We start from the raw sequence: 14,015 nt of genomic DNA on the forward strand, positions 1-14,015 counted from the left end.
TTATACTTTGGACAGTTTTACTTTGTGTCCAGAGAAAATACCCCCATGTCCAATGCATCCGGGATAATTTGTGCCCTGAAAGAATACTTTTTGTATAAAAGGCATATTCAACAACAAGGATTACTTAAAATAACTCGACTTTATTGGCAATTGTTCTTATTACTCCTAATGTGGGCATCAAAGATAGCCTCTTTCCAGACAGGCTGACTCTAGACATTGCTTTCAAGACATTTAGAAATAAATCACTGAATACAGGAAAAAAAAAAGTACAATTTTAACAAAAGAAAACCAACCCAGTGTTTTCCACCAGAGGCTTTGACACATGCTTTGCCAACTCAAGTGATTCAGAGTTTACCTGGATCTGCACACCAGATTACGGGTGGGAGAGATGGGTTTTCTGGGTACCTGATGGGTGTCCACAAATTAGGCCTGCACAGTTTCCTGCCCTCATCAAACTCCTTTGGGCATTTTTTTTCCCCTCCAAAACCCTGAATGCTTTATTGAAAATATGCATACGTAACACTTTTCCTACACAACAATACAAAACAGTACAATCACTTTTGTAAATAACACATTGAATGCAAACCCACACGTCTCCCCTTCCCGCCCTTGCCCAACGAACTTAGAGATGCTACAGTAAGCCCTTCGCTTGCCCACCCAAATCCCGACCCACCACCACACCACCTCTGAGAATTAAGACAGTTAAATGAGAAACAACCCCATCTGGAAAACTTGAACAAAGGAACAGAGTGGATACCATTTTGCATACAGACATCGCATTTGCCACCAGCAGGTGAATGGTGTTTGACTGAAACTCGCGTGGGTTATTATTGTGTACGGCTCAACTCAAGTCTTCTGAAATGATGTGTGGCGAAGAAGGGGGAGTCCATTCTACGGTCCAGGAATTTGGGGGGGGGGGGGGGGGGGGGGTAAAAAAAAAAAGAAGAAAAAAGTTGCCCTAATGTGAAGATCAGCCTATGACATACATCATCTTGCAGAAAACACCAGTGTGCCTCACATGGCTTCATATGGGTCAGCGGAGTAGCGTCTGCCAATGGCACACTGAGCGATATCGGTCGATTAACAAAGACATGTGGTAAAGTAGATTTTCGCGTGAAGGAAACTCTTTAAAGGCGAGGGGTGGATAGTTCAAACCTGATTTGATTGTAGGTAACACACTTCCTCTGATCCTCCCACCCCTATTGGCATGGGTGTTACTGTGCATATTTGTTTGTGAGAGTAGCCGATAAGGTGCAACTGAATACAAACAAACAAAAAAAAAACTTATAATGTAAAAGAATGTTAACGAAGGGTTATAAGGATTAGAAAAAAAAGAAAAAAAAAAGAGGACTCCCAAATGTCTGGTTATATTTTAATATGATCATACAGGGATAGAGATCAACCAAAAATGATATAATGTGAACAACAAAAAAAAAAAAAATTAAGTAACAAAAAGTTCAATAAAAACAGACAGAAAAGCACTGTTTTTAAACATTTTACTGTATATCAGTCTGTAGCAAATAGTCATTACATACCCTGAAAAAGGGAGGAAGAAAGCTTTGAATGGTGCACTGACCAGTGAATAACTGGAAAGCAGTAGGGGGTGCTAATGCTGAATTCTCTCCGAGCCCCAGGAGCGGTACCCTCAAGGAGAAGCTGCTGCGCCTTTTAGGTGAAAGGCTGAGTTTTATCCTGTGGAGATCAGTCACTGTTTTTGGGTGCATAGAGGCATAGTAAGGGCTCAATTCCTTCAACAATCTCCTGGGGTTTTTTTGTTTTGTTTTTTTTAAATAAGTTTTTAAAGTCTTTGCCAATGCAACCTTTTTCAGCCATAAGCATTGCAACCTTAAGGTCACGGCCTTCATGAAGAGATGCCCATTGCTGTCTGTGCAAGGGAGCAGAAAGACCACACAAAGTGCAGTGAGGGTGCCGTACATAAAGAAGGTTTGTGTGCAACTTGTATGAACAGGAAGGCAGTTTGTGTGTGTGTGATTGCAACAACACTCCCCGACTGTGCGCCAATAATGTGGTTCTGGTGCCTCTTCCCTCCAGAGCTGTTCTGACGGCTCATCCAGCAGTTACAATCATCAAACTCTCATATGAAATGACCCTTTGCTAGTAACACAAGTCTTTACAGCTTTTCTTTATTTAAACGTGCCTCAATGAAATCGCTCATTCTGGTTCTCCTTTTCTTTTCCTCACAAACCTGCCAGTAACTCAGTGCCATTCAAATGCCACACAGTAAGGAGAAAGAAAGCCTAATGTAAAAATTAAAGCCCCAGATTTAAAAAAAAAAAAAAAAACATCTTTTACAAAATGGCTCTCAAGTATTCTTTGTTCCACAGAAAGAGGTCCCTTTGGGGCTTTGGATAACTTAGAATTGGTTTAAAAATCGTCTTTTACAATTTTACTATGGGTTTAGGAGCATAAGGGAAGGAGGCGTAGGGGTGAGAACCTTCTGCTGGTGCGAATTGAAAACAGATACAAAAACACGTGCCAATTAAATCTGCGCCCAGTAATGTCAACTCCGTGTGCATGCACAACCACTCTCTCTCTTTCACACACACACACACTCTCACTAACAAATACACACACACACACACACACACACACACACACACACACACACACACACACACACACACACACACACACACACACACACACACACACACACACACACACACACACACACACACACACACACACACACACACACACACACACAGTAGGGACAGCAGTCACCAGTGTGCACTTTTAAGTTGCACTTGAAATCTTTCATGTCTGAAAGCATGTGTTTTTAGAAAGGTCAGTGTATATGTCTGAACAGTGAAGACCCCCACCTCGGTGACGAGTGCCCCCCTCGCAGTTGATATGTGAACTGTGAATCCCCCCCGGTCCTCCTCTCAGGCAGATGTAATGGGAGTTGTGCGGTACTAGCTCAACAGTGGACGGTGGGGGCCTGTCAGTTGGAAACATAACAGCGACTGTCCTTGTTAGAAGTTTAAATTAAGGAATAAAAAGGGTTTCGTTCTTTCTTATGCCGACAAACGGAAAGTGGAATCCTCACGCTAAAGCTTTCCACGGGCACTACTCAAGCTAAGATTCAACTTTAAATTGAGAATAAACGCAATGTCTATCATAACAAAATCCAACATGTAGCATAGCCTTTTCTTGTGTCAGTTGGTCGATCGATGTTTTGATGGCAGCCGTGTGGCCATTTTCCAAAGGATCAAATGTGAGGAAAAAGGCAGGAAAAAGGGGGAAAGAAAAATATACACACTGAAGAGTTGCTATATCCCCCCTATGCACAATCCTCTCCCAACAACATCCCACCCATGTGTATGGAGACATTATACAGGTAACGTGAGACACACAGGCAGACAGATGTAGTCCAATGAGGAGATGGGGGGGGGGGGGGGGGGGGGGGGGGGGGGGGGTCTGCCGTGTCTATCCGGAAGCCTCATCTGGACTCCATGTACTCCAAGATCAAGGTGGGAGGTGGACTTCCTGGGACATTTGCAAAAACTGGGCATGGCTGGATACCATGCAGCAAAATGGAGGAAGGAGGGCGAGTTGGAAGAGGAGAACAGCCACCAGCTCAGCTGTGGAGTTTCCCACCGGCCACTAGCTGGTCTTCCAGGCTCGGGATCGGGCTTTGAATGAGGACTTGAACTTGTCCGTCACCGTCTCCACCTTTTCGTCTGGGCCAGTCAGGAGACTTTTTTTTTCTTTTTTCCCCTAACTCTTTTTTTTTTTCTCTTTTGTGTTTTGTGGCTTCTGTTAAGCTTGTCTTCACTTGCTTTAGGTGGATGCTAGATTTTATTTGCCCGCTTGAATTTTGTCTTGTTGTGGGATTCGTGGATTGATGTTTAAGAGAGATGTCATCTGCTCAATAAGTGACCATCAACTGTCCATATTACTGCAGTTTTCTGAGGAAGAAAAAAAAACAAACCAAAAAAAAAATGCATAAATGTGGCAGCCTAAATTAATAAATAATGTAAAAAAAAAAAAAAAAAAAAAAAAAAAAGATTTCTTTACATTCCCAAGTGCCTATGATACACAACTTTTTAATTGAATTAAACTGCATAGTTTTACAAAGAAAAAAATCAGATCATTAGCCAGCGAATCTAAAGTAAAAACTGGATATCTTCAATAGTTGAATGAATAATGAAAACAAGAGTTACCGTTGAGTCCATCTGTCTCTTGTGTGTCGAGGAAGGGTGCCGGACCCCAGACACGCACCGTGCCGTCGTCTGAGGCGGAGGCCATGAGGCCTGGGATCGCCGGGTTCCAGCTCACACAGTTAACGGTACGCGCGTGGCCTGTGAGCTCAGCGATGGGAAGTTCCCCACGCCGATGCCAGATGTACACTTTGTGATCTGGGGATTGGTATGAGGAAATTGGGGGGGGGGGGGGGTAATTGCCGTTAAATTTCACAATAACAACCAACCAGATTAGTTAAAAAAACAAAACATGAAAGATAAGCTTCTTGGGGCTTAAGCTTTAATCTTTGCACCTCGACCTCTCCTTCACTGTATGTCAAACTGTTTTTTATTTCATATGGAAACCAAAGCAGTACTTAGCTCAAATATTTCAACTCAATCTTTGCTTCATTGTTTAACATCAGTAATTCTTTCCAATACAGAATAGTTTCAGCTTGTATCCTCAGATTATTCGATCCGTGTATTTAATTTGTAAGTTTTATGCTGAGTAAAGTGACCTGATGGCAGCGGGATTCAAACCAGTGAACTCCTGGTCACAGGGTTGCTCTTGCCTTTGAATTACAGGTTCTATTTAAAAAAAAAAAAACTGACTAAAACAGCGAGACTGTTGACTTCTAGACGGAACACAGAACGATACAAAAACAGGTTTTCCTAACCAGTAGGTTTGTTCCAAAGAATCTCAGTCCTACTGTTATTCACATTTTGCTCTGCAGCTTTCTATCTATACCTTCGCTGCCACTGGCAATGAAGTCTTCGTTGTGTCCTCCAAAGCAGGAGTGGATGGTGTAAAAGCCCTGGGTCACACCTTGGTACTTCCTCACCAGCACCCGGTCCTGAAGGTCCCACAGGTGCACTCCCTACATAAGGTCAAAGAAGAAGACAATGTTACTGTTTCATTGGAACCCTTGTGAAGGAAATTGCATATTATAATATTCTTAACAGCGATGTGCGTCAAAAGAAAATAACTTTATATTGGCTTTTATCAGACACTTACCTGAGTTGCTACATTTAACAAAGCTAATCTTCCATTCTTTGAAACAGTAAAAGACATGATAGGGTGGTCCTCCTGAACTCTGTGGAAACAAGACACGAGCATCTTGGTGTATGATCCAACAATATCCAGGAACTGCCTATTGCTTACATTACCAAGGAGAAGGGCACACGACATCAATGTAATAAATCAGACATTTAACCTAATCTTGCTTTAAAACGGGGGGGGGGGGCATGGGTGCTGACACATACATGTTTCTGTCCGTAAGATCCTCGAAATTGTATCCCCGGATGCGCTGGTGGGTGTCTGAGGCCAGCACCGTCCTGCCATCGCCCAAGCACCACAGGCACTGCACTCTCACGCCCTCCCAGGAGTCTAACAAATTACCATCCAGGTCCTGACAAAAAAAAAAAAACACACACACACACACACACACACACACACACACACACACACACACACACACACACACACACACACACACACACACACACACACACACACACACACACACACACACACACACACACACACACACACACACACACACACACACACACACACACACACACACACACACACACACACACACACACACACACACACACACACACACACACACACACACACACACACACACACACACACAGAGTCTCTTGTCATTCCCCACAACAGAGCAAGCGCAATGTGACAGTCTGATTCAACAACAGAATTGCAATTGTCGTAATAGTAAACTTCTCTCTACAAATCTTTAAAAAAATCTTGGACTTTCAAAGAAAGAAAGAAAAAAACCAAGAGACCAGATTCAGTAAACGCAAAAAATGTTCCTCTGCGATAGAAAAAGACACTTTCAAAGGTTCATTGGGTTGAAGGCTTGAAAATCAATACAATGAAAGAGGCAATTATCTCTTGTATATTTAAGGCTCAGCATGACAGTCAAGCAGATGCTCACAGCTGCTGAATTTAAGAATTTCTTGGATTGTAATTTCTCTTTTCTACCTACAGTATCTACCTCCACCAACACCCAACCCTTCAAAACATATCCAACAACGAGCACTGATTAAATAAAGAAGTGTCTCTACAGAGACAAAGCAAAACTTCTTGGTAGTAACAACACCTTGTTTGGAAACATCGGAACCACTTACACACTGATAAAATTGTCCCCTTTGTCCGCCAGTGACAAAGCGTTTGCCGTCGGGGTTCCAGGCCACACTGGTCAGACTGTCTTCATGGGACTGGGACATTTTGGTCCGCAGCTCCCCCGTCTGGTAGAGAGAGGTATTGGAGGCAACAATGAAAATACAGGAGAGGAGACACAAATGGGGGAAGGGAGACGGTAAGAAGGACCATTAAGTAAGAGAGGGGGGAGGGACCAGTCATTGAAACAGAAAGGGGAGGGGAGGAGATGGGTAAAGAGGAGAGGTCATTGAGTACACAGCCCACTCTAGAGGATCTATGAAGGCTATAGGCACGGTTTTCGTTCCTATTTGTTTATGGAGCAGGGATCACTAATCTGAAGCACCAATATTTGACTTTACACTAAATGTCACATTCCTATTCACATTAAAAAAATATTTGGCAAATGGAAAAAAATGCAGGATTTAAGAGCCAGTATATAATTAAAAGTTACCAACAAAGAAAACTGCCGCCTCTGTGCATGAATGGTACCTGAACATTCCAGAGCCACAGCTCAGAGCAGTCGTCAGGTCCACAGGCGATCAGGTAGGTGTCATCAGGACTCCAGGCTAAGTAGGAAACGCCGTACGCGTGACCCTCCAGAGTCCGCAGCAGCTTCAGTTGGTGGCTCTCCTGTATACAGATATGAGGAGGGTAGTGAGAACAAATGAACCGGGCAGAAAACCTCATTGTTTCTTATGATGGCGTGAGAAGTGCAAATGAACTGAAAACAATTGACGTCAAAATAGAAGAAAAACACTGAAGAGAATACACAAGTTACTTAAGATGTGTAATGCTGAGAAAGCAAAGATGAGCTTTGCATCTAATCTCCATCACTGTGTTGCAACGACAGACTGCTTGTGAAGAGTGTTTCCAGGAGATAAACACACTCTCTCTATATATGAAAAAAAAAAACACGAAATCATTTAAGACTTTATCACATACATCCAAAACATGTTGGGGAAAAAATGGGATCTTGCAAGTATTCATGATGTGACAGCTGCATTTCCTGCTTCCTTCAGGCAAAAAAAAAAAAAAAAAGAAACAGAAAATTCCACACAGAGACGGTTCTTTTTCTTAGAACACTCACCGGGTCCACCTGCCAAATAATGACCGTAGTGTCTTTGGATCCGGTCGCCAGTTTGGTGCCATCATTTGAGAATTTGCAGAACCACACCTCATTACAATGCTCTGTCAGAATCTGCTGGGTGTAACAGGGGAACTGTTTCCTGCCATATGGAAATAAAACGAAGGTTAAAATACTCTGTGTGAGTCAGCAACGATAAATCTTACAGTATACTGTGTACATCTAAATATGCTGGAGTAACAGTATTATTAACTATGTAATAGATGTGAAAGAGGTTATAATTTATTATTATTAATTTAAGTAACTACTAGCATCACTCATATTTTGGAAATTGCAAAATTCTCACATCAGTTGACATTTTTAGCAAAGAAGAACGCGAAACATGTATACATGGTACCTTCACATGTCATAATAACAGAAAAACCAACCTGCTGCAGACGTGATCGAGCAGAAGAGAGACTGAGTCAAGGTTATTGTCCAGCTTGGTGTTATGATAGAGGCAGCGGTCCCTCTGCAGCTCCACTGCTTGCCGCAGCAGCGTGTGCAGTCGCCGAGGGGGCAGCATCACAGAGGGAGGCAGGTACGCTACAAGAAAGAAAGAAAGCCGCGGCCAACATTACCTCTGTGAATGGAATGTGTGCGTTCAGTGGATATGGGAGTTTACGGGAACATCTCCTCACTCTGTAACTTATCCAGGAGCCGGCAACGCGAGGCCGTGCCTTTCCCCTCCCATTCTGCCTTCGCCCGGAGATCCTCGGCATGGCTGCACATTAGGTACCTGGAAGACACACGTCAAGAAAGTCAGCACAGACACAGAAAAAGAAGACTTTACAACAAAATGATTGAGATTATCACCAAAACTATACACCGAATTAAGACATACACTTGAGATGAGCGCTGACTTGAATGTAACGGCACAGTTGCTGATGTTTTGAGAAACAGGTAATTGACTAGCCTAAGACATGCAATAAATCAATTATATCTCCTGTCTTTTCACTGGCAGTCCATTAGGCAAACAGGCTTGTAGGTGGTGTTGAGTGATCAGCTGTCACCGATTGATAAAGAGATCACAAAAAGACTTTCTTCACTGGGAGCATGGGGCCTGTACCCACAACAGTTTTATATTGTATATACAAAGCCGATTATTTAAATTATACCACACAGACATATCAAATAATTCAACCAAAATGCAAAAAGTCTTTTTGGAATTCTGATTATGGCCAAAACAGAAAATCAGGTTAAAGAGTTTGAGACTCCAAAGATCACTGTTGCATGAGTAAAGCAATAAGAGCCTGATAACAGAAATAGATGGTAGTTGTTATAGACACATCAGAAAGTTAAAAATAAATCTATTAATGGCTACCGGGTTACCCTCTTTATTAAGCACCACTATGTAATATTCTTATGATATATTACAAGTGAAATGTTTGGAACAGTCAACTCATTTCAGTTAAAAATCTGGTTTTATCCCCCCATGTATGACCAGTAGAAGAAGCTGTATCATTGGTGACTACTGAGCTATTAAAAAGGAATGTTTGTTGGTGTGTATCTGTGTATGTAGAGTGCTATACGGAAGTTGCAATCTGAAACAGTACCCGCTAAGTACGTGGATGCGATCTGTGTTGTACTTGAGTGGCGTCAGCTCCCCACGGAGCACCTGCAAAGCCTCCAGGACTTTGCCGTCCTCCAAATACTCCAGATACTTTTGCTGCAGCAGCAGGAACTTCATGCGCTGAGTAGGAGGAGAGCAGTATGAGTATGGAGGAGATACACAATGAGCATAGATGGAGGAATGAGTGGGGAAAAAAATTTATATATCCTATATCAGGTTTCCATTTTATACTGAAAATCCGTGAGGTCAATCATTGATCTAACAACAGCTGGTCAACATTTTTACAACTTAGAAGGACATACACAAATATTCATGATGCCCTTTACAATCAGAGCTCAAACAGATGGCATCATAATGAAAATCAGATGCCATCATCATCAGAATATATTCAAAGCTGTGCATGTGAAACACGGCCGCATAACCACCACTACTCTCATTCCTTCTCGCTGACCACGACCATCACGGCTTTACAAGCACTGGTGGGGATATTTGGGGAATTAATCTTCTCCATTTTATCTTCAGTATGCACCAAAGCACTGACAAACGGGTGCCAAGCTCAGTCATACCTGCTACACTGAAATCCAAGACAACAACCACCCACACACGTCTACAAATAACAAGCACAGAAACACATTCACCTCTAAACCCCTCAACTGGGCGTGCGATGCAAGCTCGCCTTTTGAGAACTGTTGGGCGGTATCGGGATTGTCAACATGACCATTGCAACCTAAAATGGCTCCACATACTGCGACAACAGTTAAAAATGAAGAGCTACTATTTTCCGGAATAAGAAAAAAATAGCACCATTGCACAGGGCCAGTTACTATTAGACACAAAGCAGCAGGCATAAGAAACACTTTTGGAGCTCTTCAGGTCCCCTGATTACTAGACGAGCCTGAGCTAACCAGTCTAAAATACATCCCTACTTTGAGCTTATATGGTAAAATCATTGACATTTTACCAATCCAAGGCAGCTTTTTAACCCTGGAACAAAACAATCTTCATTATTCACTGTCACACACTCTGATGTGATGTACATTCTGGGCTCAGCTCTGTCCGGGCTGCAGGAACCTGCTTCAAAACTGTACTGTTCTAGAACCTCCAGCTCTGTCTGCTCAATGACCGACCATCATTCAGTCCAGTCGAGGTTTGGGGAAAGGGAGCTTACCACAATAGCATTGGGAGAATGCATCAGTGCTCTCAGCTCATTGAGATCATTCTCAGCCTGAACCAAAACAAAGGGGGGGGGGGGGGGGGGGGGTGATGGAGGGGACAGACAGAGAGAGAAATGGTTACCTCAGCAGTTTGCATGCATGCACCGCCAAACAAAAACTTATCATACAGTAAAACAAGTCTTAGGTTTTTGTGGGTAAAACCCACTCAGGTGCCTGCCAAACCAGTACTTGTAAATGTTTTAATACAACAAGCTTGTTTGTGTACTACATACTGTTTGGACTCAAGATAATTGTTACATTTCAAAGACTCATAATTTAATATATAAATCACACGCCAATGTGAACAGAGCCCAAGGTAAATATAACAATAATCATGTAATATGACTTATTACTTGATATTTGGTTTTACAATTACAAAACAGCGCTGGCTAAAATCACTACATTTAACAAATTTATGTGTTACAATAACAAATAAAACTATGACTTTGTGGAAACGTGCCCTAATTGCAGATTGGAGTTTACCATTAAACAATAATAAAAATAATCAGACAGTTCCTTCCACAACAATTCACAGAAATCATATTTGTGTTTGTTTATCATTACCACATGGTGAGTTTGAGGAGAACACATTCTGTGATTTCTTGAACAAACAAACAATCTCCTCATTTTATTAAACATTACAGGCTGAAAACCAGATTCCAAGGATGTCCACAAATTCAGTATTCAAACTAGTTGCCATTTTGTAACCATTTAAACTAAGACAAACCTTGTCCCACTCTCCCTCCATGACATGGTTGCGGAACTTGGTGGCTGAGGGGTGTTCCAGTCTGCAGCCCGATTCCTGCATCAGCAGGTCCACTGTCTGACTGCAGAGACACAGAGAATAAAAAATAATGACATAAATAAGTCCGTGTTCAGATGTTTGAACTAAACCAGCAAGATGTTTGTTTTGGACTCAGCTTCTCTGCACTAAAAAGTCATGGGCATTTTATCATACAGACAGTTATCCAGGTGATAAGTGGTACCAAATTAAGCACAGGGACAATATTCATGCCATAGACTGGAAGTGGATCGAAGATACCTTCATTGTCAAGAACACCTGGAGAGCAATTGTGTCACTCCAGCATCATATGTGGAGAGTGGAAGGGTCCATGGACATGACCGGAGCTTTTTCCTGCAGCTGCTATGACCCTTTCAGCCTGTCAATCATGAACTATACCATCTGTCCAAATGACATCTCACGGCCAATCACACACCATCATCACAAAGGTGCTTACAGAGATGTGTGTGTGTGAGATGAGAGTGAGACGGGTATTGGAGGGGGTTCGGCTGACACCTTCAGCATGATGACATCATTCGCAGGTATCAATGGAGTGGCGCAGCAGCCTTGTACTGAGACTCTCATCTGGCTGACTGCTACACTGATTCCTCTTGCATTTCCCCAGCTGAAATATGGGGGCTCTGTTTCATACCAGGCATGTTATACCCCATACACAATCAGCCACCATTGTATAAACAGTGATCTTACAGCTTCCTTAATAATAATAACTTCTCATAGTAGCTACACTTTTCTCTGCAGGGCACCAAATATCAGCAGATGTCAAGCTGTCCAACTATGGCCACTTTGAAGAAGATGACTACACATACATTTCTTGAAGACTACACTGTGCTATAATTAGATTCAAACACAGCGTTTCCATCACAAAAAAGCTGGTAGAGAGCGCATTCCTCAGCCGCCATGAAATAATCTGATCCTGCTCAATTCAGAAACAAATGTCGCCCACGGTACTGACGGCTCTTTAAATAAATACATGCCCTAATACAGGAACATGCTGTTCGTGGCTGTCTGTTGACACGCTGCCCTGAAACGGGGACAATGACAAAAAAAGAAGGCATTTACAAGTGGAGCTGTGTAGAAATGATGAATATATTATATTATATATTGCTCTAAATGACAGCAGAAGATGTGCAGAGGATGCACACGCAATGCTAAAATAAGCCAAACAGTTTTCATAGCCACGTTCGTTATGGTCGTATGTTTCAATGTTACAGCTTAATGTCGAACAAAAACAAGTCCAGTATTCCAAGAAAAACCACCGATCATTCAAGCGAAGCCCCCACAAGCCGCACATTAACCTCACATTTTCTCCGCAATCGTTTTTTGTTTTTTTTGCGCAATAGAGCTTAAGACGCAAAAATCGTCCAGCGCAAACTCGATGATCCTGTTTGAGCACTTCGCTTGAAAAGAAAAAAAAAAGAATAAGAAACTAAACCAAGTGTCTCGTTTGTCATGTCAACGATTTTACGTCTCTGCAATCCACAACAAAGTCAGCGGATCTTGTTTTCTGTGAATAAACGCTCCTAACGTTAGATGATGTAATGCCCTCTATTCAGAGCGATATATATAACGATCACCTCCACATCGTGGCACCCATAGCACATCAAACACACTCGATTCACGACAGACACACAAAACGGAGAAACGTTGAACAGTTTTATGTTTGTGTGGAGGTTTAGTGTCAGGACAAGAACACCTCAGCGCAGGCTAGCGCCGTTAGCCGCGAAGCTAACTGTTATTGTGCAAGATGGACCCCTTCTTTCTACCAACTGCCGAGCTCGCAGGCTAACTAACTACCCCATCCCCCCATGTTTGTGTCTGTGAAAGCGCACTAATACCAGCCGCTATTTCGCAGTTACGCACAAAACAGCGGATAAATGGTTCGCACCTCTTGTGTTCAACGCGAACGTTCAATGCCTTTCCAAGTTTTTCCTCGACTGACACATTGATTAAACTTACTTGAGCCCTAGTCCGTGGAGATGTTGCCCTATTAATCGTATGACATCTTCCTCCGCCTGCGATAGCCGCTTCTTCTTCTTCAGAGAGCCCACATCCGAAGCCGAGGCCGTGGAGGCGGCCGAAGTCCCCGAACATGGTCCAGCTGAAGAGCCGTTACTGGTACCGACACTGTTACCGTTGTCTGTGCTAGAGAGGAGCCCGTTGGAGTGGGATCCGCCGGCCGAGGATGACTCCCCGTTTTGTGCGCTGTTTAGGCAGGAGAGCTCCGACGATTCCTGTCCCTGACCTGCCCCGTTTGCTTGCATGCTGCTGCTGAGATTGTTGACAGCACTTCGGTTAAAGTGGATGGCAGAGGGGGCTTGTGCGTGTGTAGCGAGTCCGAGTACAACTCCGGTGAGGCCTGTTACAAGTGCTGAAGCCCCGGGCTCTCCTGCTCCCTCCGCCGCCGAGGCTCGGTGCTTCTTCCGCGGGGGCGGCGACGCTCCGCCGGTGTCCGAGTCGGAGGAGGAGGAAGCGGAGGCCAGAGTTTCCTCACCGAGAGCGGCCGTGGTTAGAAGCCGGCTGAGCTCCGGGTGGGAAATTAAGGTTAAATGTCCAGACTGGAGGCCTCGTTGTGGGGCTCGGAGCGTACTGTCAGTTAGCCCGTTTTGTTGTTGTTTCTCTCTAAACAGCTGCAGCTCTAATGGAGTCCTGACGCCCTGACGTAACAGGAAATTCCTACACTGCCATGCTTCCGGGTAGAAATATAATCCACTATAATTCCAATCCAGCATACTAAACACCTCACACAATCATCAAATGAATCCCAAAACATCACTTTTATTCTATGAGACTATATTTAAAATTGTCCGAGTACCTCTCAGAATTAATTCCAAGTTCTCAACAAAGTTATGCAAACAAGTTATAAAATCCTCAGATCCATATCTAAATGAGATCCATATCAGATATGGA

The 14,015-nt window shown here is 43.2% G+C and overlaps 1 protein-coding gene across 1 annotated transcript; it reads right to left on the reverse strand.

Moving 5' to 3' along the window:
- Positions 1 to 3,773: 3,773 nt before the first annotated feature.
- Positions 3,774 to 13,730, reverse strand: LOC308126467 (WD repeat-containing protein 26). The gene is made up of 14 exons (XM_080490881.1): positions 13,065 to 13,730; positions 11,034 to 11,133; positions 10,261 to 10,317; positions 9,076 to 9,212; positions 8,161 to 8,258; positions 7,909 to 8,065; positions 7,484 to 7,622; positions 6,886 to 7,026; positions 6,363 to 6,482; positions 5,469 to 5,614; positions 5,221 to 5,299; positions 4,954 to 5,083; positions 4,188 to 4,382; positions 3,774 to 3,932 (listed from the first exon to the last, which is right to left on the reverse strand). Exons 1-14 carry the CDS (start codon positions 13,367 to 13,369, stop codon positions 3,907 to 3,909), a joined length of 1,830 nt encoding a protein of 609 aa, XP_080347007.1. The 5' UTR covers positions 13,370 to 13,730; the 3' UTR covers positions 3,774 to 3,906.
- Between the last annotated feature and the right edge of the window lie 285 nt (positions 13,731 to 14,015).

This window comes from Lipophrys pholis (genome assembly GCF_963383615.2).
Source record: "Lipophrys pholis genome assembly, chromosome: 21".
In the NCBI taxonomy this organism is placed as follows: domain Eukaryota; kingdom Metazoa; phylum Chordata; class Actinopteri; order Blenniiformes; family Blenniidae; genus Lipophrys; species Lipophrys pholis.

Bases quoted from the DNA above. Each gene is read 5' to 3' on its own strand.
- LOC308126467 (XM_080490881.1), bottom strand. From the start codon at position 13,369: ATGCAAGCAAACGGGGCAGGTCAGGGACAGGAATCGTCGGAGCTCTCC. The intron at 10,318-11,033 runs GTTTGTCTTAGT...GTTTTGGTTCAG, and splicing joins TGGAGGGAGAGTGGGACAAG to GCTGAGAATGATCTCAATGA. The intron at 7,623-7,908 runs GTTGGTTTTTCT...TCCATATGGCAG, and splicing joins CTCGATCACGTCTGCAGCAG to GAAACAGTTCCCCTGTTACA.